The sequence below is a fragment of the Miniopterus natalensis genome, chromosome 3 (assembly GCF_054644295.1).
Source record: "Miniopterus natalensis isolate mMinNat1 chromosome 3, mMinNat1.hap1, whole genome shotgun sequence".
NCBI classification, from domain to species: Eukaryota; Metazoa; Chordata; class Mammalia; order Chiroptera; family Miniopteridae; genus Miniopterus; species Miniopterus natalensis.
Window position 1 is genome coordinate 101922069 of NC_142083.1, and position 24133 is coordinate 101946201.

Genomic DNA, 24133 nt, shown 5'->3' on the forward strand with positions numbered 1-24133 from the left:
GGGGGTCGCAGGCTGCCGGAGGGCTTGGGTGCAGCCGGACCTGAAACACGCTTTCCAGGGCGAGAACGCCAGCCCCTTCCACGGCCTTTCTTTAAATTTTACTTTTCAATTACAGTTGACACTATTATTTTGTATTAGTTTCAGGTGCCCAGTGAAGGGTCCCCAGCGATTCCGTGCCCACCTGGCACCACACGGTTGGTACTGTTTCGGGTCTTGGCCCTTCCTGGCGGTCAGGCCGGACCTGGTCTGTCCAGGGCAGACACTGAGCCTCCGCCTGGCGCTTAGAATGGAAAGGTCACAGCCTGAGCACCGCTTATGTTTCATATGCAGCCAGGGTTTAAAAACCTTATTCTTTGCACAACGTTTTCCTCTTAAACTTGTGCTGTGGGAGCCTGTCTGCCCCTCAACTGCGCTCCTGCTCATTCTTGGACCCCCCCACCCCCGTCTAACTGCCTCGCAGCCCCACCCTGCAGACGCTCCCAGGGCGCCGACGGCTCCGCGTGCATCTGTTCTGGAAACTCCGGGACTCTCATTATTTCCAGTCGTTTGGGGGTGATTCCCCCAGGTCACGTGCAAGGAGAGGTCATTTCTGTCTCATTTCCATCAGCTCTACCTTATTTTGTCTCCATGGCCTGTTTGTTTTTCTTGAGCTTCCAGAAAAAACATCATGTGAGGGCAGCAACTCGCTTCCTGGCTCAGCTCCTGCCTTGAAAGGGACAACTCTGGTGTTTCAGGGTTAAGGATAATGTTGACTGTGGATCCGAGATTCTTCTACCATCTATTCCTTAATTTATGGCATATTTATTGGCCCCCCTCCAAATGCGTTGGGTTTGGCAATAGGCAGGACGCCGGCCGCCCCCAGGAGCGGAGCCCACGGTGCGGTGCCAGCAGAGGCCCGGCAGCAGGGTTGGCAGGGTTGGCAGGGAGGCCACACCGGATGCCAGCCTTCCTGAAGGCTGACGGACCCGTGCCGGGGTTTCATCAGGGATGTATGCTGTCTTTTTAAATGCTTTTTTAGCATTTGTTAGTTAAATGATGTAGTTGTGTTTTGTTTGCTTTTTTACTTGACCTGTTAGGGTGGTTGATATATTTTCATTCATTCATTGAAAAAATATTTGAGCCAAACATTCTTCTATTACTGTCACATTAATTTTGTGAGTTTTATAAAGTGTTGTAGGGCTTTGTGATTATTAAATATCAATTTATAAATATTAAAACAGTTTTTACTGGCATGATATTCTTTAATTTTTATTACTAGATCAGTGGCTCATTATTGGGAAATCAAAAGATGCAAAAGCACATACAGCTGGAAAGGTTGCAATTTCCCAGCATCTCAAGGGATAGTCCCTACTGATCAACATTTCTGGACCTTTTTCCTTTTCAATTTTAATACATTTCTAAAATTCATTTGCCAGCAATTTCTGTGGGATTTTCACATCAATGCTCATGGCTGAGGTACAGCTATCACAGTAGGAAAGCCGCACCCGGCTCCACATCAGGGTCGCCTCTCCTGCTAATCAGGTGACACTCGGTGGCAGTTCCTGACCCGTCTGCTCTGTTCCCTGCAGCCACGGGCATTCTGGGCACCACGCAGAAGTCGCTGAGTCCATTTGTTCCAAAAGTATTTATCGAGCACTTATCTGACTTCATGCAACTTACATTCTAGGCAAGGGGCAAATAATAAAGTAAACCAGATGCAGGGCATGTTCAAGAGTGTTGGGAGCTTGGGAGAAAGGCAGGAACGGGCATGGGAAACGCTGGGGGGCCGAGGGAACCATCACTGTGGGAAGGAAAGCCCCAGATGGGGAGGTAGAGGCCTTTGCTGAAAGAGAATTCAGACCCAAATGAGAAGGCCTGACCTACGCCACTTACTCAGGATCCGTGAACCTGGCGAGTGTGTGGAGCAGAGTAAGTGAGGCGCAGGGGGCGCCTCTGGGGGAGTCCACGCGGGCCGAGTGCACAGCGGACGCGCTGACCTGCAGGAGACGGGCCGCCACCGTGAGGCGGGGAGGCACGGTGGGAACGCTGTCGGGGTCTGCGTCCTGATCCTGATCCAGGGGCTGTCGATACCCCGCTGTTCCGACTGTGAAAACTCATCCAACTGAACATTTATAAGCGTGCGTTTTTTATATGTATGTTACATGTCATCGTTTCATTACTGTTTTTTTGTTTGTTTGTTTGTTTAATTATATCTTTATTGATTTCAGAGAGAGGAGAGGGAGAGAGAGAGAAACATCAGTGATGAGAGTCATTGATCGGCTGCCTCCCGCACGCCTTGACTGGGGATCGAGCCCACACCCTGGGCATGTGCCCTGACCGGGAATCGAACTCTGATCGCCTGGATCCTAGGTCAACGCTCAACCGCTGAGCCACGCCCGGCCGGGCTCATTATTGTTTTTTTAAATTCAAAAATTAGCTGTGTCATTGGTAGGTGGCACAAACATCCGAAGACCCTCCTGCCCTGCTCGCCCAAACCTGGCCCACTGAGGGGATGCGCCATCGCCAGTGCGTCCAAACGGCTGAGTGAGGGGTTGGACAGATGCATCGTGGCACTCTCAGCATGGCTTTCTGCCCAGTCTCCCCGAAACTGATCCCCTGGGGAAACTAAAGCTACAGCTATTGTCATGTCCTTGCCGTGCTTTAAAAAAATCGTCTCTGCCACCTGCGCGCCCCCCCCCCCCCCGCCGCCGCTGACGTGAGGACACTGAACGCATTCAGCAGACATTCAAACCCTTTTAGGGTTTAGAGTCAGGACATCAAATAGAGTAAGGACAAGGCGTTGGTCCAGTGATCTGGGGACACGAAGGTTCTTGCTGATGCTGGTGGGACCGGTTTCACTCCCATGGAGGCAGCAGATGCCAGGTCGCAGAGGGTCGGTGAGCAGCAGCTCGCAAGGCGCCGGAACCAGTGAAAGCTGAAAACCGAGAGACATTTACGTGGGGTCGACGATGTTCGTTAGTGTTTGTGTGACTGTTTATCATAAAAGATGAGAGAAACGAGAGTGTTTACGTGCTAATGGGGGTGTTTCAATAGAGGGGGACAGTTTCATTCGTTTCTTTCTGCATTCAGTCCTTTGGTGATTTGTGTACCAAGTACTTCCTAAGTACCCGCTGCACCGGGGACTGTTCTTGCCGAGGTAACAGGGCAGTGAGCAAACTGGACGCAGCGTCTGCCCTCCCGCGGTTCACAGCCCGTCAGGGGAGAGAGAAGCTGAAGGCAGGTGGCAGAATGACTGTTGGGTACAGGGGCGTCCAATCAAAGCACAAGGGCAGGAAGGGCAGGGACAGGAGGGAGCTTCCTACAGGGAGATAGCAGTGACACCCCTCCTCACGGGGTAACCGCTAGAAGGCCGCGCAAGCCCTGAGCAGTTGGCGGAGGAGCGGGCGGAGGCCTCTCCGGGCAGCGTGTGGGAGGCGGGCCTGGGGCGAAGCGGGAGAGGAGGGAAGCCCTGCTCCCTGAGGCCCGAGAGGCACCTGGCTCGGCAGCTGCCACCCTCGGTTTCTGAAACCGGCCGCTGTGAAGGGAGACGCGGGACACAGCCAGTGACTAGAATTCTGCAGGGTCACACCTGACACGAGGACCAGAGAGCCAGCGCTGGGGGCGAAACGAGAGGGTCAGAGCAGCCTGTGAAAATCTCTAGGGCAGAGTCCCTCGGGAATAACGTGCTTTCCGGGTCCTCCGGCGGCGCAGGCGCAGGGCTCTGCTTCTGCAGGGGAGCATGAGCTGAAGTCTTTGGTTTGCACTTGGGACTTTGTGTAAAAATTGTTTGCATAACTCTCAGCTTAATGAGAACCTTGCAGGATGGGAGGTTTGGCACGACTGAGACCCATGGAAAAACCAGTGGGTCCTTATGCCCGTCTCACTATCCAAGGGATGGGTTTTCCTTCCTTGCACTGCCCCCCACCCCGCCCCTGGCTGCTTTTCATTCTGAAGTGGGAAATTCGACCCTCACTAAGCGTAATGATCGCAGTCAAAATACCTAGCTTGCAGATTATTAATTCTTTGTGGTATTAATAAAGCACATTCAACGTTCCCTGTCACCCCCCTGCACCCTGCTGGGCTTTCTCGCGTGGGGAAGAAAGGGGTGACGCTAGCACCCAGGAGTGCATAGGGGTGTGAGTCTCATGGGTGAACATACATCACTGGCTATGCTCGGGAGGGGAAAAAATGAAAAGTAGACAATAACTAATACAATGCAACCCCTTCATTCCTCAGGTGTGGAAACTGAGGCCCAGAGAGGTGATGTGATTTGCCAAAAGTCATGCAACTAGTGGCGGAGCCAGGCCTAGAAGCCAGGTGCCCTGGCTCCCAAGACATCCTGCGGCCCGAGGAATGGAACAGGTAGTATTGCTTCCCTGGGGGCTGGGGGTCAGCTTTCAGCCCAGAGCTGCCTGGGGTCCCAACTGAGGAGGCCAAGGGACGTATCGGCCCATGTTTCTGACAATTGAATGACTTAGGGGTGAAATCAAAGCTGGGTAAGAGAAAGAAGGTGAGGTTTGAAACTTAACCGTTATAACTGGGGTAAGTTATGCAAAAACGTAACCCAGTGTACCATGGCCACCTTCCCCAGGTGGATCCGTCTCTGGCTGTGTCATGTCCCTCTTCAGACAGCTCAGCGCTGAGTCACCTCCCAGCCATTCTGACACCCAGGCTCACAGTGTTGGGAAAATCAGTGGCCACTTGCAGAGGACAAATGGGGGAGAAAGGGTGTCAGGGAGGCTAGTTAGGAGCTTTTGTAGAGACCCAAGAGAAAACTCATGAGAACAGTCTGGCGGGTGGGATCTGCTGGATTGGGTGACGTCACAAGGGTGGTGGCCGATAAGGTTGGTCAGCTGCGGAAAGGATAGACTCACACGACACCCACCTCAAAGCGGGGAGGCAAGGGGCCCTCCTGCTTTCGTACATACTCACTTGCTGTGTGTATCCAGGGACATTCTTGAGACCCCGATTGATAAACCAAAAACTATTTTTGCTACTGTAGGAGTTACCCTGTGTGTTTCACGTAAACATGGGTGGCTGCTAATGAGTATCGATCCCTCCGGGGAGCCCGCGCCACAGTCTCTTCTTCATGAATCAAATGGTGGTTTTTTGAGCACCTACTATGTGTCAGGTGCTATCGTGGGCACCTCAGTGGTTGTTTATTGAGCACCTACTATGTGTTAGGTGTTATCGTGGGCACCTCAGTGGTTATTTTTGAGCACCTACTTTGTGATGGGCACTATTGTGGGCACTTGGGATACATCAAGTGAACCAAACAAGCAAATACCCTTGAACTCGCAGAACCCCACCAAGAGGGTGCCGAGAGAAGCCAGTCTCTTGGGAAAAACAACAGAAGAGAAAGCCGGGAAGGGGCAAATTGCTTAATTGAAATGGTATTAATTAAAATAAAGGCCAGAAAGAAGTATATTGAAAGGCTGAGTTTCACTGGGTTCCTTGGAGAAAAATTTTTCTAAGCAGAGAGAACTGAGGTGACGGAGTGACCATGGCAGAGGATCTCCCCAAATCAGTGGCCGTGACCCTGTGGCTCCCGAAAGGCTCAGACCCCTGGGGGTTAGCCACAGCGCAGGCAGGAGGTGCCGCGGACCGGCGGGGGCAGCCCCCAGGGGTTCAGATCTGTGGGAGGAACAAAGCCAGTGCCAGCTGAAGCGGGTAGTCAGGCTCCGGAAGACCCAGCAGCTTTGTCCTGATGTTTCAGCAAGAGGTGGGGAGCAAGTCATGGAAAATCCTAGGCTGTCTAAGATCCAGGTAAGTCAGGCCGGGCACAGAAGCAGGGCTGTGGTCCGCGAGTCGGAAGCCGAAGGAACGTGTTCAGCCCCTGGGAAGAGCAGGTCCCACGCCAAGCGCAGCGCTGAGGGGACTCAGGACCGGAGTGGAGAGGAGCCCACGTCAGACAGGGCATGAGGTCAGGACTCGCAGAGTCCCGGTCCCAGCCGAACCTTGATCAAACCGGGGACAGTAGCCAGAGGGCCTGAGCTCGTCGCCCTTTAAATGCCTCTGCACTAGGAGCAGGTGCCACCCAGTTGGTGGCACCCGGGACTGGGCTGTGGAGAGAGAACGGGGCGGAACGGGCTCCACCCTCCCCCAGGAGCCGCCGCCCAGGCAGGGCCAGAGGGTCCGCAGGTGGCCTCTCGCCCTGCTGTCAGCAGGAGCCCCCACCTGTACCCCCACGGTTGCCACGGCACTGACGGCTCAGAGAGTCCTGGTTCTCGGGCTAACCCGGGTGTCCCTCCAGCGCTCAGGGCGGCCTTCTCAGAAGCCGGTGGGACAGGCGCGGAGTCCTCCCCCCCTCCTCAATCTGCAGGTGGTCCTTCCACCCCCACCGCCCAGCCTGAGCTGCTGCTGGGCCCGCCCACTGCGCAGCCACCCCACCGCCTGGCCCCGGCCTTTCCTGCTCCCTCTTCGGGGGCTCGCTAACCCTCAGGCTTCATGCTCGACGCCCGCCCGCCCGATGCACGGCTTCCTCTGGCTGCGCTTCCGGTGGACATTCTGTCTGGCCCCGCAACTTCCACCCCCCCCCCCCACCCCCCGGTAACAGCAGTACCTTTGGGGAATTTGAAAGTCTGGCCCACTCGCCACGGCCACAGCCACGGCCACGGCCACTACGTTCACTGTAACTCCCAACCAAACCTTCTGTCTCCGCTCCACTCACTCCAGAGTCGAAGCCCCGGGTAAGCCTCTCGCCCCCAGGTCAGGGCTGCCTTCCCGGGCCTGGCCCCTGCTTCCGAGGTGGCAGCCGAGAGGAGGCAGGCACCTTAAATTGCCCTTCGTGAGACTAACCACGGGGGATTCTGAATCCCAGATGGTCAACAGGATAACAGTGTGAGCCACAGATGTAATTTAAAATCTTCCAATGTGAAATTTATGTTAATATTATATTTTATTTAACCCTATATTTCGAAGATTTCCTCGGGTCAACATGTAATCAGCATAAAAATATTAATGAGATAGTGTTAGTGGTGGTTTAAGAGTTTGAAACCCAGGGTGTATTTTATACTCACAGCTCAATCCAGACACTAAATTTTTCAGTGGAAATATTTGATCTGTATTTATATTTACGGCTGAAAAAGTGGAATCACACAACCAAGTTGTTCCAAGCATACTTAAGTTTTCCAGTTACTGAATCAAGTACCAGAAAAATCACTTTCCTTTCCTCACTCCCACGTCCACAAAGCCAGCGCCCCTCTCTCGGAAGACGGGTTTGAAACGGAAGCACGCCAGTCCCAAAGCTGTGCTGCCTGTGACTCGGGGGTCAGCTCGCATTAGTAACAGAGCGGAACCTAAAGGGGATTGGATACATTAAAAAATAACTCTAAGTTTATCAAGAGCAGCACTGCGTTCTTCAGACTTTTCTTGTGGGTTTTGCAGATAATTTACATAATGCTGGCATTACAATTCAAAATGTTTTGCATATTGGCTCATATTAGAAATGTGTGAAATCATCTTTATAAATTGTACTATGAAAAGTTTCGGTTTCGGTGTAAACTCTTGTACCTTCTTGCTCGGTGACAAGTACGGTTTTTCTTTCTTTAGAGATTGAAATTTATCTCATTCCTACACGCTAATATCAGTGAGAAACAGAAGCGCACGGCCACGTTTTATCTTTGACTGTTAAACGCTGGCTGAAAGTCCCTTCTGTTTGAATAAAGTCTTGAATTGGAACTGACAGGAGAGTAAATCTTTGTAAAACTCTCCCGTGACTCAGCCAGTGAGCACAGACGAAGAGGCAGGTTGTCGGGTTCACTGCTCCCTGCTCCCCACGAGCTGGTGGCCACGGCACGTGGTCCCACAGGCTGAGCGGCTTTAACGCTGTGTCCACGGCACTGCCCGTGGATCTGCTTCTGAAAGGGCACCGGTATTTTCAACACGCATCAGACAGCGGAAGCAGGCGACAAGGGAAACATTAGTCTCTTGTTTGGAAATGTCAACAAATCCAGATTTTTGACTAAACATAGCTGGAGCACCATCTGGCATAAAAAAAACTAATTTTTTTAATATCTAACTGAAATTCTTGTCAGGTGCAAAAAAATCTATGCCACAATTTGTTTTTTTAAAGCCATGTATTTGCCATGTTTCTTCATAATTTTAGTCTTTTTCTCATAATTTTCTAAAACTTTTTCACAACTGAAATAATAATTTCTTTTACCATCTTTCCATTAAAAACCGTGTGTGCGCATGTGTGTTCAAGAACCAAAGCTATTTTATAGCTGGCCACAACCGCAATCTCTGATCCTGTTAAAACCTATTTAAAATTTTTTTCAACATTTTATTCTGATTTTAAGCAACTATTTCATAGGTTCTTTTTTATTGTAAAATATACATAACATGAAACATGCCATTTTAACCATTTTTAAATGTACAGTTCTAGGGCATTAAGCACATTTCCATTGTTGGCCAACCCTCACCACCATCCATCCCCGGAACGTGTTTTATTGATTTCAGGGAGAGGGAAGGAGAGGGAGAGGGAGGCGAGAGGGCCATCGATCGGCTGCCTGCTGCACGCCCCCGACTGGACCGAGCCGGGAACTCGGCCTGTGCCCGGCCGGGAATCGAACCTCCCGGTCCACGGGGTGACGCTCAACCGCTGAGCCACACTGGCCGGGCTCCAGAACTTCTTTTTAATCTTCTGCAGTTGAAACTGTCCCCATTAAACATAAAATCCCCATCCCCCCCCAGCCCCTGGCAGTCACCATTCTACTTTCTGTCTCTGTGACTCTGACTATTCTAGGAACCGCATGTAAGTGGAATCATGCCTATTTATTCTTTTCTGACTGGCTTACTTCACCTACCATGCTGTCTTTGAAGCTCACCCATGTGGCAGCATGTGGCAGAGCTCCCTTTGTGAGGCTGGACACATTTCATTGTGTGTGTAAAGCATACTTTGTTTATCCAGTCATTTGTCGTGGGCACCTGAGTTGCTGTGGTAAGGCTGCCATGAGCGTGAGTGTGCCAGGAATTGTTCCAACCCCTGCTTTTGCTTTCTCTGGGACACACCAAGAAGTGGGATATTGGATCCGACGGTATTTGTATGTTTAATTTTGGGTCGAATTGCCATACCGTTTTTCACAGCAACTATACCGTTTTATATTCCCACCACCAGCGTACAAAGGTTTCTGCTTGTCCTTACCAAAACTTGTTATTTTCTGTGTTGTTTGTTTTGTGGATTTGGTGGGTGTTTTTTTGCGGGGAGAGGGTGGAGTAGCCATCGAATGGACCGAAGGAGTATCGCATTGTGGTTTCGATTTGCGTTTCCCCGACGACTCGTGATCCGGCATCTTTTCATGGGTTACATCAATTGGTTTTTGAATGCTGAGCAAAAACTTCATATCAAATTCACTATGTATTTGCTGAAACTGTCTCAATATTTCCACTCTCTTATTTTTTAAATGTTTGTTTCAAAACAAGCACAGCGTTTCGCTCTGCCCGAGCGCAGCGGGCTGCCGGCGCCATTCACGCGGGAGGGGGCCTCGCTCCCCGCCCCCCTCCGCCCTGCTCTGGTCAGCGCGCCAGCTTCTGCCTCTCCATTTGTTTCTGCATCAGGTGTATGTCTCTGTTTTAATTTTAAATCTGTGTTCCCCCACGGAAAACTAATAGAATACTATTATAATTAAATTAATATGTATTTTGATTTAGTTACCAATTATGACTTACAAAGGTGTCATGCAACTCATGCTGTAAGCAAACACATTACAGGGCTGGGTCAGCGCACGGAAAACGCGTTCAAACTGAATCAGTCCATTGAGACCAATTAGATTGGCGATGTGCTCACCTGCAACCCTAGAAACGCGCCCACGGGGCCAACTGCTAGCAGCACGTGCCCTACACTGTAACAATGATATTTGATGCGATGCAATTATTAGAGCGCAATTATATGTTTGCCTTACTAAAATAAAATTGAATTTAACAGAAAAAGGTATCTTGTACTGATTCAGTTTTGAAATTTTTTAAATTAAGTAAAGCTAAAAATTTCATTTTCCGCTCACATTAGCCACATTTCAAGCGCTCAGTGGCCGCTTGGCGAGTGGCTGCCGTACTGGACAGCGCGGTTCTAGAAACAGAAAATGACAGCAGCGAGCTGAACGATTCCACCGCGTAGCTTCACCGAAGAGCCTCTGCAGAGCCAGGGCAGAGCAGGGCGCGGAGTCGGTGTTCCTTGCAGCATTGCTCACAGCGACCACCAGCCAGAACAGCCCCCTATCCATCGACCGGGTTAGGACCCCAAATTGTGGTGTATTTAGTGTGAGGAATTTTATGCCACAGTTTAAAGTAGATCTAGCTGACCTGGGAACAACATGGATTTGAACTGTGTGGGTCCACTCATTTATGAATATTTTTCAATAAGTACCATAAAGGTATATTCCTTATGACTTTCTTAATGATATTTTTTTCTCTGGCTTACTTATTGTAAGAATACAGTATATAATATACAACATACAAAATATGTGCTAATCGACTATTTTATTGGTAAGGCTTCCGTTCAGCAGTAGGCTATTAGTAGTTGAGTTTTTGTGGAGTCAAAAGTCATGTGGAGTTTTGACTGCCGGGGGGGGGGGGGGGGTCAGTGCCCAACCCCCATGTCGTTCAGGGTCAACCGTATATGGTTAGATCTCTAAGACATATTACTAGGTGGGGAGGGGGGAAAGCAAGTTGTACAATATGGTATCATTTTTTAAAAATATTGCATTTTAAAACTGATTGGATGGATAGATGATAGATAGATAGATAGATAGATAATAGATATAGATGATATAGATGTAGATGTAGATAGATATAGATATAGATATAGATATAGATATAGATATAGATATAGATATAGATATAGATATAGATATAGATATAGATATAGATATAGACAGACAACAACGTAGATAGATCCACACCAGAGTGGCTATTTCTGTGCTCTGTGGAGGGCGAGAGGAAACAGGCTAACTTGGATTTTATGGGAATGATGCATTCGTGTATTACTCTTATAATTAAAACCAATTTTAAAAAGAGCTCAAGAAAGGGGACGTCTTGGCAGAAGGCGGAAAGTGAACAAAGACACCAATTAAGTATAATTAACTGCAGTACAGATTATATGGTGTCTAAACAAGTGTTTCATGTGGTTATAATATTTAAGGCACATGTCAAAAGTAATTATTCGAAAATAAGATACAGAAATCACATAGCAGCCTTTCCGTAAACCAAAGATGGGAAATGCCAAACGGGGGTCCACACTGCTCTGGGAGCCCTGGCCCTCCCCGTGTCTTGGCTGAGGACCCGCGACCACCATGAGCTGCGACGGGATGACAGCCTCCCGACCGCCGGCCCGACGGCACCCAGCCTGCTGGCCCGCTGGCCTCGCCGTGTCCCGCCACCGAGCTCACGCTCCCGTTTCCGCGTCCTGTCCTCGTCTCCTGCTTCCTCCGTGTCTGAAGTGTAGCCGTCGATTAAGGGGTAACAGGACCCGAACAGCGGAGACGGGAACTGATGGCGTCACCTTCCTCGGGAAAAGGGAGCAAACGTCAGCATGCTCGGGACCCTCCGAGCCCGGTTCCGACTCCCCACAGCTGCGCCCCGTTTCCGCCCACGGGTCAAGCCCTCCCTCCGGCCCACAGGGCGCGGGCCTCGGCCTCCTGGACGCTGAGGCGGCAGACTAGCCCCGGAATCGGCCGAGTGGGCAGAGCCTGCGGCCGCCTTGGCCTTTGCGGAAAAGCCCTGAAGCGGGAGCCGCTCTTCTCGGGGGCTCCGGCCTGACGGCGGCTCCCAGCGGAATGCGCTTCCCCCTCCCGAGGTCGCGGTCACGGTCACAGTCACCGTCACCGTCACCGTCACGGCCGCCGCCTTCCCTGAGGCAGGGCTGTGGAAACTGTGAGTCCGGGATAAACTGAAATGAGCCAGTCGATGGAAAGCGGGGCAAGGGCCCGAGAAGGTGGCAGGAGTCCCAGTGCGGCGCCAGGAGGGAAACACGGAGCGTTAACCGCAGGAGGCACGAAGCACGGGGCCAGCAAGACCTACTGTCACAGAAAAGGGGACTTAACCCACCCCCTTAAAAAGCAAAGCTCTTCAGACTAGAGTTTTAAAATCTAGCTAAGTTTCCAAGAGACAAACCTAATGCAAAGTGAATCCAAAGTCTTAAGAGAAAAAAGGCGGGATGGTCAGAAGAAAACAGAAGAATATTAATTTGAGCGGAAGGCTGACATACAGGCACGAGCATTTCGGACAGAGCCTTATTTCACGGCAGCAGGCACAACCACGCTAAGAGATCATGACATCTGTGGGCATCGATGAGACACAAAGCAAAGCACTGGGAGAGAAAAAGGGTGGGAACTGCCGAAGACACGCTGCTCTGTGCTTTGGAAGTGTTCCCACGGGGGCCGCCCTTCGCTTCTCTGGCGGGACTCGGAAGGAGCCACGTCTTACAGGGCTTTTCCTGACTCCAAGACAACGTAGCTCCCTGCTGGCCGAGCTCCTACCCCCGGCCAGGGGGCAGAGTGACCCCCGCGGCCAAGGCAGCCCGCAGCCGGAGGGAACCAGCGAACTCCCCCCCCAGCCGGAGGGAACCAGCGAACTCCCCCCCCAGCCGGAGGGAACCAGCGAACACCCTACAGCCGGAGGGAACCAGCGAACTCCCCCCAGCTGGAGGGAACCAGCAAACTCCGAAGCTTGAAACGCTCGTTGTTCTAATATTTCAGCCGTCCTTGGAACTATTAAAGCTGATCTCTGAGTTTAAGAAAGTTTCTTGCCTTTGTTATCAGACTTAGAAAAAAACTTAATTTTATGGTACCAAAGATTCATAAAAGTCCAGCTTTAACTTAATTTTATCACTAGCCTGTATTGTCTTTTTAACATGTTATTAAAAAGAGAGCTATTTAAATAAAATCCAGTGTTTTCCATTTTCAGAAGAGCTGGAGGCAACAGTCTTTCAACTTAGAGCTTTCTGCAAAATGCCATTGTATATACTGGAATTTAAAACAAGGCTCAGGCAAAGAATTTGATGATTAAAAGTAATTATTCCTATAAAATTATAAGAAATATTGACAAAGCTAACATTGAGCAGGAGATTAAAAACTCTTCTCATCTGACAGAATAAAATATAAGAAAATTAGGATTTGGATAATTATATTAATAAATGTTAGATTATAGATACATGTCAAAAACACGTATGCTTTTCAAACATAAAGAGAATACATGAAAATAAAACATTGAGCCAAACGAAAACTTAAGTAAATTCCAATGGGAGAAATTTTACAGGTGAAATTATCTGATAAAATCAAACTGTAAGTAAATAACATCAGGCTAATGAAAAAAATCAAAATGCTTAGAATTCTTAAAATTACCCATAAAAATTACTTTGGGGAAAAGAGTTTATGTACAAAATAATACAAAACTGATAAGATGTGGGCAACCCAGCAATCAGAGGCAAAACCATCATTTTAAATCTTTTATTTAAAAAGAATAGAAAGAAATAAAGTAAGCTTCTGGTAAAAAAAAAAAAAAAAAAAAAAAGATTATGCAGAACTAAATAAACTAAAATAGCAGGTAGATGGAATCCCTCATGATGAAAGTAGACATGACTAAATTAAACACTAGAGAAAAGAAATGTTAAATAAATTCTTGACCTGGATGTTTGATAAAATAAATAAAATTCTAGAGACATTTAGCCAGGAAAATACTGTGTGTTTCAAAGTTTGGAAATATTTTTCCCGAGCCAGGCTGGGGAGTTAGCCAGCGGTACAGCTGAGGTTTAGAAAGGTGGCAGGGACTACTTTGTCAGTTATGCTAACGACATTGAAATTTTTAGATTATTTTATGACACTTTCTTTGGAATCAAGATACATGGTGACAATGCTTATTAACAGATTTCTGAATGCTGAGCATGTCCTACGTTTCCAAAGTATGTTAGGCTTTCTTTAGTAATATCTTATTTAACATGTGGTATTTATCAATGAGCTTGGTATATAGTTTTTGTGAAATGATTTTCCTGTTTTGATGTGGCTCTCACAGAAAACATGAGCATTCTTTACTTCTCTGATGCATGTAGAATTTCTATAGAAGCAGAATTGCTTATTTCTTGGCTGTTCAGGAGAACTCCTCTAGGAAGAGCGCTGGGTCCGCTCAGGCAGGAGTGGCCAGCACTGTGCCAGACGGGAGGACTGTCCTAGATTATCCCTAAAGAAGGGGAAGAGAGGAGGGAGCGGGAAGGGGTCTCGGGTCCCCGAGGTAATCCTCAAGGGGGCGATTTGCCAGGACTCACGGAGCCCAGGGTTATATCCACCAAGTGTAGTGCAGTGAAAGGATGCAGATTAAGCTCAGCAAAGGGGAGGGTGCTCAGGGAGCCCAGCTGCTGGCCTCGCTGTACCTCCCAGGGGAACCGCAGCGACCACGTGCTGTCCACTGGGCCAGTCCACCTAAGCCTTGGTGTGCGTGGTTTTTACTGGGGGCCAGGCCGGAGGGCATGGAGTGACCGTGTGGCTGGCCTTAGGTACCCCATCTCCAGCCCCTCAGGAGGCCAAGCTGATCTGGCCCAAGGCCTCAGGACATGAAAACAGTCTATCAGTTAGGATAGCAGATAAAGGCCAGTCCTTGGGGGGTGGGGACATGGATGTTGACGGGTCCAGCCTGCAGAGTTAACCCTTTCATGCGCAGACGATAGGGTGAGTAAAAAAGTGGGCAGATGTTAGAAGACTATTAACGTAAGAAATCATTCAAGCCTGTGGAGAATTTTTGTGAGTTTATTTGAGCCAAGCTGTTGACAATGTCCAGAAGCCAAAACCTCAAGACTGAGATGATGCTCCCGAGAATGGCAGTTTGCACCTTGCTTTATAGATTCCGATCAAAAGAGGAGACCTAAGTGCGTTTCATGAAATCCACGGGTGATGGATCAGGGAGGCGGGAGAAAGCGAAGCGGGGAAACCTCTGGGACTGGAGAGAAAGTAAAATGCTGGACACACTTCTTTTACTCAGGTGGGTGCAGGACAGTTAACAGTCCACGATTAGCTCAGTAACGAGGGGATCTGTGGTCTCCGCAGAGCGGTGCCTGTGCTTGGAGGGGCCAGAAAAAGGAAAATTACTCTGACATCCCAAAGATATGTCATCATAAAAAGACAATAGACAGGCTCAGTTAAGGTGAAAATTAACCTCTGTCAGGGAATATACCAGCCTAGGACATGTGTACCCACCGTAGACTGCTTTTAGTTAAAAAGTTTTCATTCCAGACCATCCTTGGGGTTACTGCAGGTCTCTGAGTTTGCAAGGCCGCTGCACAGGCCTCCCCTGAGCTCGTCAGGTGAGCACGTGGCCCCTTTTCAGCCACAAGACTCTCCCACCAATGTGCCTGCCAACAACCCCATGTGTCCAGGAAAAGCCTCCGATGACTCCTGAAACGCTCGCTATGAACGGAGGCCTGATGAGAACCTGCGAGCAGACAGTTCTGTCTCCAAGGACAGGGTTTGTTTGGAGTAGGGGGGTGAGGAAGAGAAGTGGGGACAGACGGACACGGGTAGATGAGCCACAGGACGGGAAGGAGTGCTGGGAGGGCTGGGTCAGATCTCACACCAGGGGTGGAGAGGCTGGTCAGAGTGAGGAGAGGGGCGAACACTCTTGTAAAACGTCACTTCACTGTCTCCTCCGTGGTCATGTGCTGTTCCTAACGTAATGGCTTCCAGCCCACCCCCGGTGTCAGAGTCTCTGGGGATCAGGGCTGGGCACTGATATTTTAAAGCTTCCCTGGATGCAGAGCCAGGGTGGAGATCCACTCTCAAAGCTTTTCCGTCCAGTCACGGTGGCCTTCTTTACATATTACCTTCACACAGGGTTTCCCAGCCTCCCTGCCACTGCTGTGCTGCATAATTTGTTTGGGGGATTGTCATGTGCATTGTGAGATGTCTACTTGGCAGCACCCTGCCCTGTCCACTGTATGCCCATTGAGCACCCCACTCCCCAACTGTGACAGTAACAAATGTCTCCCAACACTGCCATTGTCCCCAGGGATCAAAATCACTCACGTTTGAGAACCACTGCCTTGAAAGGACTATTAAAGGTGCCACTTGTGGAAAATGTTCTTGGTGGGGGCAAATCTCTCCCTGCCCTCCAGGGTCTGCTCTGCTGGTGCGTCGCTCTCGTCTTGGTGAGGGCGGCTGGTGCAGGCTGGTGTGGTGTGGTCCTCATTCAGTGAAGACCTGTGCACGTGGCACTGGGAAGATGGTCCAGGCCTAGAGACACTGGGATCTGAGCACAGCTGGGGTGAGGGTGGGGCTCGGCCTAGGAACAAACTGGAACACCAACCATTTACTTGCTGGGTTGTCTTGGTCTTTCAATAGCTTTTACTGACAGAAACTGCTCTAAAGTGCCATGGCTTAAAATAACACCACCCCTTATTGCTCATGAGACCACGGGCCAGCTGGGGGGTGTTTCTGGTCCTATCTGGGCTCACTCTGGGGTCTGTGGTCAGCTGCAAGTTGGAGACGTGGCCTGGCTCGTCTTGCCTGGGCTCTGTCATATGTCTGGACCTTGAGTGGAATAACTGGACTTTGCTCCTCCTGGTCTGTTGCTCAGCAGAAGGCCGGCTGAGCCTGAGTTCATGGTGATGTGAGGACCATGCATGGCCTCGGGAGGCCTAGGCTTGGCCTGGCCCATTGTTCCTTCCCGTGCCTTCTTTTGGTCTAAGTAGATGACAAGGCCAGTGGGTGGGAATGTAGATGCCTCTCTTGATGGAGGGAGCTGCAAAGTCACTTTGCAAAATATCAGATGCCGGGGTGGGGAGAGGGTGGAGAATTGGGGTCATTTTTGCAAACTACCACATTGGGGCAATCTACTGAACCTCATCAAGCCTTGATTTTCTCATCTGTCGATCAGGGATGGGGTTGTCAACCTCAGAGTCGTGAGGATTCGATGCCTAGTGCATCGTAAGCACTTCTAAACAGTCCCTCTTATTACTCTCTTGTCATTCTACTCCAACATATTCCAACATTTGCGCTTCGCTCGGGGTGAAACCTGAATTCCTGAGTGGCCCTAATAAAGCCTTCATGATGTGGCCCCTGTCTGTCTGTCCCCCTCCCCTCCAGTGACTGAAACGCTTGCAATTGCCTGAAGGTGGATCTCTGTGCTGTGTGCATGTGTGGTCGCCAGTGCTGCTCTGGCCACCTGGCTGTCCACTTGCCCCTGGGAGATGAGGTTATTGTTGGTCCTTGTTCAGGCCAGCAGTGAGGTTGGGTGGGGCACACGTGGAGCATCAGACGTCACTGGACCACAGAGAGCCCCCCACCCCCGCTGTTCCCAATGGTCCTGATCACAGGTTCCACCCGGCTGCGTGGGTGCGTGTGCTGTGTCAGCGCCCCACCAGGAGATTGTTCGCTGGAACTTGGCGGCACTTGTTTCCATCATTTTATTCGTACGACTGCCTTCCTCATGGCGAGTGACAGGAGCTTACCTTTCCCATAGTGCCGCAAAGTTCCTTCCGCACCGCACTTATTTGGCCAATAAAAGGGAAGCAATTTAGAGGAAAAACCCTGCTCTAAAGAACTATGTGTGGTACTCAGGACACAAGCAGAGAGGGGTACTTGAGTGACCGGGCTGGAAAAATACTGAAATGCATCCGCTCTACAGTCTTTTCTAGCAAAAGCCTTGCAGCTCCGACAGGGTCCCCAGGTGTGCGCGGCGTCCTGCCCGTGTCCCCCACCGGACCCACAGGCTGAGGGCGGGGACCGCGTCGTCCAGATGATGGAAATTCAGGCAGCAGGTGCAGTTCCTGGGAGGAGAGGGAGTCGCCCATGATTCCTAATCCCGCGGCAGCCTAAGTGTGTGGTCTCCATGGCGACAGGAGGAGCGATAGTAGTAACCGTAGTAGTAGTAAGGCCAGTCACGGCAGCCGTGCCAGTGGGCTCCCTGACGCACGAGTAGCTGTAGTAGCAACAGTGGAAATACTCACAGCAGTCGCGGTAGCGGCCACCTGTTGTGCGTCGGCTGTGGGTCAACCTCGGGCTCCCTTACCTCTGCATCTGCCCCGTGAGGTCACCACACCCCTGGGGCCCCACTCGGGTCGCCTCCATTCTACAGATGGAGGGTTTGAGACACGGGGGTAGCCACTGGCCCAACGCCGCTCGGCTGGGAAGGCGCGGAGTTGAGGTCAGTCTGACCCCCAGGCTGGTGCTCTTCAGAGACGACCCTGCTGCGAAGGTCCCCAGAGAGCGGTGCTCTGTCCCTTCCAGGGCAGGGCGCGGCCTCCGCAGCTCCGCGTAGCGAAGGGAATTCGGCAGCAGCGGGAAGAGCCTCTGTCCCTCAGAGCTGTGCACAGTGCCGCGCTGGGCCCTCCGCGGTCCCCAGAGATTCTAGGATGCCTGAGAACTCTCCTTCCCTTCCTCCAGACACCCCGCCCCACCCATGCCACCCCCAGCCTCTCCTCTGAGGAAATGAGATTCAGATGGAAAAATACTGGCACAAGCTTGACCGAGGTTCCTAAGAAAGACACTGTGCCTCGTGCATCAGCCGCTGCTGTTGCTATGGTGACAGCCTCAATTCTCCCAGGCTGCTTGGGTCTGAAGGGAGGGGGACCCTGGGGGAGCCAGTGGATTTCTCCAAACTGTCAGTCCCACTCACCTTCCCCATTCCTCTTGCCTCCCCCACTGCCAGGGCCCCACGCTTCCTCAGAGGAGGCCGAGGCTCTGCGCTCCCAGGCCATTGTAATTGGCACCTGGCTTTGAGCCCAGCCTCCTGGCAGCACATTCTGCACCTCCCCGCCAGCCGCGTCCTTTCCCAGCGTCCCCGCCAGCTCTGCAGCAGTGTGGCTCCTACAGCCCTGCGCCAAGGTCACCACCAATGCCCTCTGGGCGGGCGCCCCACGCCACTCAACGCTGCACTGTTGCCTGAGCCACCCGGGTAATAAAACTGTGATTCTGAACAAAGTGGTGTCCTTAGGAGGATGGGTAAGGCTCAATGCCAGTCCGAGGAGCTGAGAGGTTCGCTTGGCTTAGGATTAATCAGTTAAGTTCTCCAGAGTGAGGGGCAGAGCAAGGCCAGCACAGAGATCCCGGAAGGGCGAGGAAGACTCAGAAAAGCTTGTGTGTCCGTCAGCTGGGAGCCTGGGGTACCGCAGATGGAGGTGGTAACGATGAGGGGGTTGATCGCGATGAAGACAGCCGCACCGTTTACTGGGCGTTCACTGTGTGCCTCAGACGCTACTCAGCATTTTACAGGCCATCCTGCATCTAATGCTCGTGTTGACTGTGGACTGTAGTATGTAGCCAGGTGGCAGCTACTGTTGCTACACCCATTTCACAGATGGGGATCTAAGACCTAGAAAAGTTAAGCATCGCATCCTGAAAAAAAAAGACCATGCAAATCCAGAATGTAGAACATTCTTAAGGCAATTGGCCTAGACACTTCAGAATTATTAGTGTCATTTTCAAAAGGGTGGGGATCTTTTCTAAGAAAAATAAAGAGGAAAGACATAAAACCAAATGCAATTTGTGATCTTACATTGAATCCTGATTTGGAAAATAAAAAGCCATAAAAGACATGTGAGAGGCATAGGTGAAATCTGAACCTGGGCTGCGTAGTCGATGACATTGGGAAACAATTGCTAAATGTGACACCGGTATTGTGCTTGTGTAGGAGAAGGTTCTTATTTGTAGAGGAGACGGGCCAGATATTTCGAGGAGAACTGTCACAATGTCTGTAATTTACCTGCATGTATATTCATTCCCTGATGTTTTCCAACAACCAGTTCTCTGGTTCTCTGCACACCAACAGATGTCCTCTAATTCAACCCAATTTCAACACCAACTATCCAGAGTGAGCACAGACCCCACAGATAAGGGTGCAATCCAACAAGACTGCCCCATTTCAGATGCCAGGCACCAGCCCCAGGTTGTCACCTGTGCTTCTGACTGACCAGCTGAATATCTGGGGATTCCCACAACCCCCAGCTCGGGTCTGATCATTTACTCTCAGACAGCTCACAGAACTCAGGAGAGTGCTTTACTTACATTTACTGGTTTATTAGAAAGGGCACAACTCAGGAACAGTCAAATGGAAGAGATGCATAGGGCAAGGGGTAGACTGTAGTATGTAAAAGGGGTGCAGAGCTTCTGGGCCCTCTCTGGGTGCACTTCCCTCCCAGCATCTCAATGTTTGTTCACTGACTAGGAGCTCTCTGAACACTTTCATTTACAGATTTTCATGGAGGCTTCACTGCATAGGCAGGATTGATTAAATCATTAGCCTTTGGCAATTACCTCAATCTCCAGCCCCTCTCCTCTCCCTAAAAGTCAATGGGGCTGAAAGTTCCAATCCTTTAATCATGCTTTGGACTTTTTGGTGACCAGCCCAATCCTGAAGCCGTAGAGGCGTCCCAGCCACCAGTCATCTCATTAGCATTCAAAAGATGCTCATCACTCAAGGGTTTTAGGAGTTGTGTGCCAGAAACCTGTAACAAAGATAAAATATTTATTACTTTTTTATTGTATTATGCCCCCGCACACACATATATGTAGCAAATGTAGCAAAATGTTAAGAGTTGTTCAACCTAGGTGGTGTATCCTCAGGTTATCAATAGAGTATCATTTTTGCAGGTAATGGACCCTGGGCTTCCTTTCATTGTAACACAGTGACAGGTAAAATTGCTATAAAAGCAGGTAAATTGTTCAATATAGTGTGACAGAAGCTGACACTCTTTATTTATTCTCTTAAATCCCGCGCACACACATGCAAACACGTACACACATGCACAGGTTGCTCTAAATATGAACAATCATGTGAAATAAACTTTTTTAGAAAGAATCACAAGAGAGATTATTATGGAGTGACTGTCAAAGGAACCATCTCAGTCAATCCACTCAAATTCTCCCACCAATACCACCCATTTCGAGCAATTTTCTGATCCCAAAGTGGGACATCTTCAAAGAAGCAAGGCCTCTGGAGCGTGGAGAGAACAAATTGAAACCACAAGAAAAACACAAAAAGATATAAAAGCTGTGATTCTTCCTATTTAAATAGTAGATACTTGAGTTTCCTAAGAATCCAGGATGCTAAAGGATGTGGAGGCCTTTTAGCTTTGGAAGAGGATCAATTGTAGGTATGGGGTATGGAGTTCACACATGGGATTTGGAGTTCACACACAGGATATGGAGCTCTCACACAGGATATGGAGTTCACACCACCTCAGCATTCACTCCCTTGTAAACCTTTGCTTCTCTGTGTACTAGAGGTTACACGACTTCACAACCACAGCTTGGAAGGACGTCTTTTCTTCCTGCTCTTTCCCCCCTTGTTGGAGGCCTGATGGGACTATCCCCAACCAGAGCATTAGGATTGACTGAAAAGAACAAGCTGCCAGCTTCCCAGACCCTCAAATAACTTCAAGGATGGACATTTAATTCAGATAATGCCTCAGAATTCATGTATGTGTCAGGAGGATAAGGACAGGAAGGATGATTTACGCACAGTATTTCTACTTCCTCACCTCTCAATTACTCCGCAACCTCCGCCCTTCCCATGCGTCACTTCCAAAACTTCTCATCCTGGTCACCAGATCACCCTTTGGTGTGCGCCAAGGAAGACACCTTGACTTCTTGATTGTGTAGAATCCATGACATCCTGTTCTTGTCTCTCTGATTCCTCCTTTATCTTCTCTTTTTCTTCATTTCTTTTCCCCACCACTTAGATACTCCTACTTCTCAGGAAATAGAAAACTTGTCTTTTCTCTCTACATTTATGGATGTGTCTTTAAATATTACCATCATGCCACTGATGTCTTATTTTCTGCCTCCAGGTCAGGCATCTCTCCTGAGCTCTTAATTCGGTGACCAGTGGCCTCCTGAGTATCACCTGCTTGTCCCACAGATTCCTTCAACTCAAGATGTCCAACACTGGGCTGGTTATCCTTCCCTAAGTGTAGTCCCCCTCCAGTTTTCTTCCCCACAGGCACAGGCACCAGACTTCATCCGCTGCCCTAACTTACACCACAGGAGTCATCCTGAGTGCCTCATGCACCAAGTCTGGGCAGTCACAGGTGGGATGAGTCTACCTATGAAATGGACAGTGATTTGCATGACTTACGTCTTGTTTCTTAGGCTCATGATCTCTAGCTGCCTTGTCTTGTCTTTGGTATACTGTAAACTCCATGAGGGCTTGAGCGTCATCTGTCTTGTTCATCACTTTATCCTCAATACCTCAAATACTACCTGGATACAAAGTAGGGGCTCAGAACCTATTTATTGCATTAAAAATAAGTCTGAACAGCCTGCCTTGAACGGTCCGTATTTCCTCCATTATCTCTCTTTGTGGCCAATGTTCATGTGGTTGCTGGCTTACCTTTCCAACAGCAAGAAACCTCCACGATGGCAGCCAGTGATCAGTGATTCTTGCCTTCTGATATTCATGCCCTTGTATAATCTCCTCCCCTTAGGTGTGGGTTGGGCCTATTCAATCACTGGTAGTGAACAGAATATGGCAAAAGTAGTGATAGGATGTCACTTCTAAGATTAGGGGATGAAGAGACTCCGGCTTCCCTTTGCCTGCTGTCTCTGAGGGAAGACAGCTAATATGTTGTTGGCTATCCTGTGGAAAGATCCACCTGGCAAGGAATTAAGGGAGCACTTTCAGCCAACAGCCAGCAAGGAGACCTGCCAACAGCCATGTGAGTCAGTGGAAGTGGATGCTCCCCAACCTGACCCATTAGATGAGACCATGGTCGTGGCCAAAATGTTGACTGCAGTCTGTGAGACATGGGGGTCCACAGAAACTGTGAGAGACTAAGTATTTACTATGTTAAGCTGCCAAATTCCAGGGTAATTTGTTACATAAATATAGGTAACTAATACATGACCTAAGACTCCAGGTCAAACTACGAGCTCTCAGCTCTCCAGTAGCCTATGTTGACAGTGGTATGTCCACACTATGAGGCTTTGGAATGGTTAAGAGGAACTAAGCTGGCATAGTACTAATGTGAAAAAGCTTTCAAGACACATAGACATTTAGAAACCAAGGTTCAGCCTAGCCGGGCATGGCTCAGCGGTTGAGCGTTGACCTGGGATCCAGGCGATCAGGGTTCGATTCCCGGTCAGGGCACATGCCCGGGTTGCGGGCTCAATAAATGACTCTCATCACTGATGTTTCTATCTCTCTCTCTCTCCCTCTCTTTTCCTCTCTCTGAAATCAATAAAGATATATATATATATTTAAATCATTTTAAAAACCAAGGTTCAAAACAATAGTTATTGTAAGATACCGTTCATGTTAAAACACACACACACACACACACACACACACACACACACACACAACTCAGCGTGTGCTTACACTGTCTGTAAGAAATAAACATAGTAAATGCATGGAAATAACTCTGGAGGTAAATGTATGGGCTGGAAGCACTGATTACCTTGGGGGTAAAGGACTTAAATTTTGTCTACAATTTTTGAAACTCTTTATACAAAGAATATATTTATGGGGGGATTGCAAGATGGCACTGGAAACAGTGGAAGCTATACTGACACTCTCCCAGGACCAAACTCGAATTACAACTAAAATATAGAAAAACCATCCTGAATAATCAACTGCAACTAAAGATGAGCTGGAGAGCACCCTCATGACCAAGGAGGAAAAGTGGAGACCACACAGAGGCTGGTAGGAAGTGCAGAGGCGTGAGAGGTCTGGCCAGGCTCCCACAGGCAGTAGCAGAAGGTCTGGAGGGAGATCTCAGCTGTGGGGGGTTCCCACTGAGGACTCTGGGGTCTAAACCCCAAGCTGAGATCCCCAGCCCAGAGCAGCAGAACTGAGAAAGGTGCCCACATAACATCTGGCTGTGAAAAGCCTTGGCATTTCTGTCTGGCAGGGAGAGACAGCTGGAAACACCAGCACCCTCTTAAAAGGCCAAGGCACAGAGTTTCATGTGCAGCCACTCACCTTGGGCTCTAGCAGAGGGAGGGCAGAGTGGACCAGAGCTGTGTGAGGAGAATCCAGAGGCGCTGGCTCTGGAGATAGAGCTCAAAGGGCAGACATGTAGATTCCTGTGCTGAGTCATTCCTCCATACTGCAGACGACATATTTCTCAGGCAGACATTGACCTTCCAAGCAGCTTTTTGCTTGTGGGGGAAGCAATTGTCCCATCTGCTGGAAAACCTCGCACCCAACCTTGTGGAGTTTCTACAGCCTGAGGCTC

General features: G+C 49.6%; 1 protein-coding gene across 5 annotated transcripts in view; it reads left to right on the top strand.

Moving 5' to 3' along the window:
• Positions 1-24133, top strand: part of TNRC6A (trinucleotide repeat containing adaptor 6A) — a 171514-nt gene that overhangs the window by 22355 nt on the left and 125026 nt on the right. For all 5 annotated transcript variants that reach the window (XM_087815850.1, XM_087815853.1, XM_087815851.1 and 2 more), the window contains exon 2: positions 4216-4341. In XM_087815850.1, the coding sequence (XP_087671976.1) occupies positions 4262-4341 (80 nt within the window). In that variant the 5' untranslated portion in view covers positions 4216-4261. The remainder of the gene's footprint in view (positions 1-4215; positions 4342-24133) is intronic.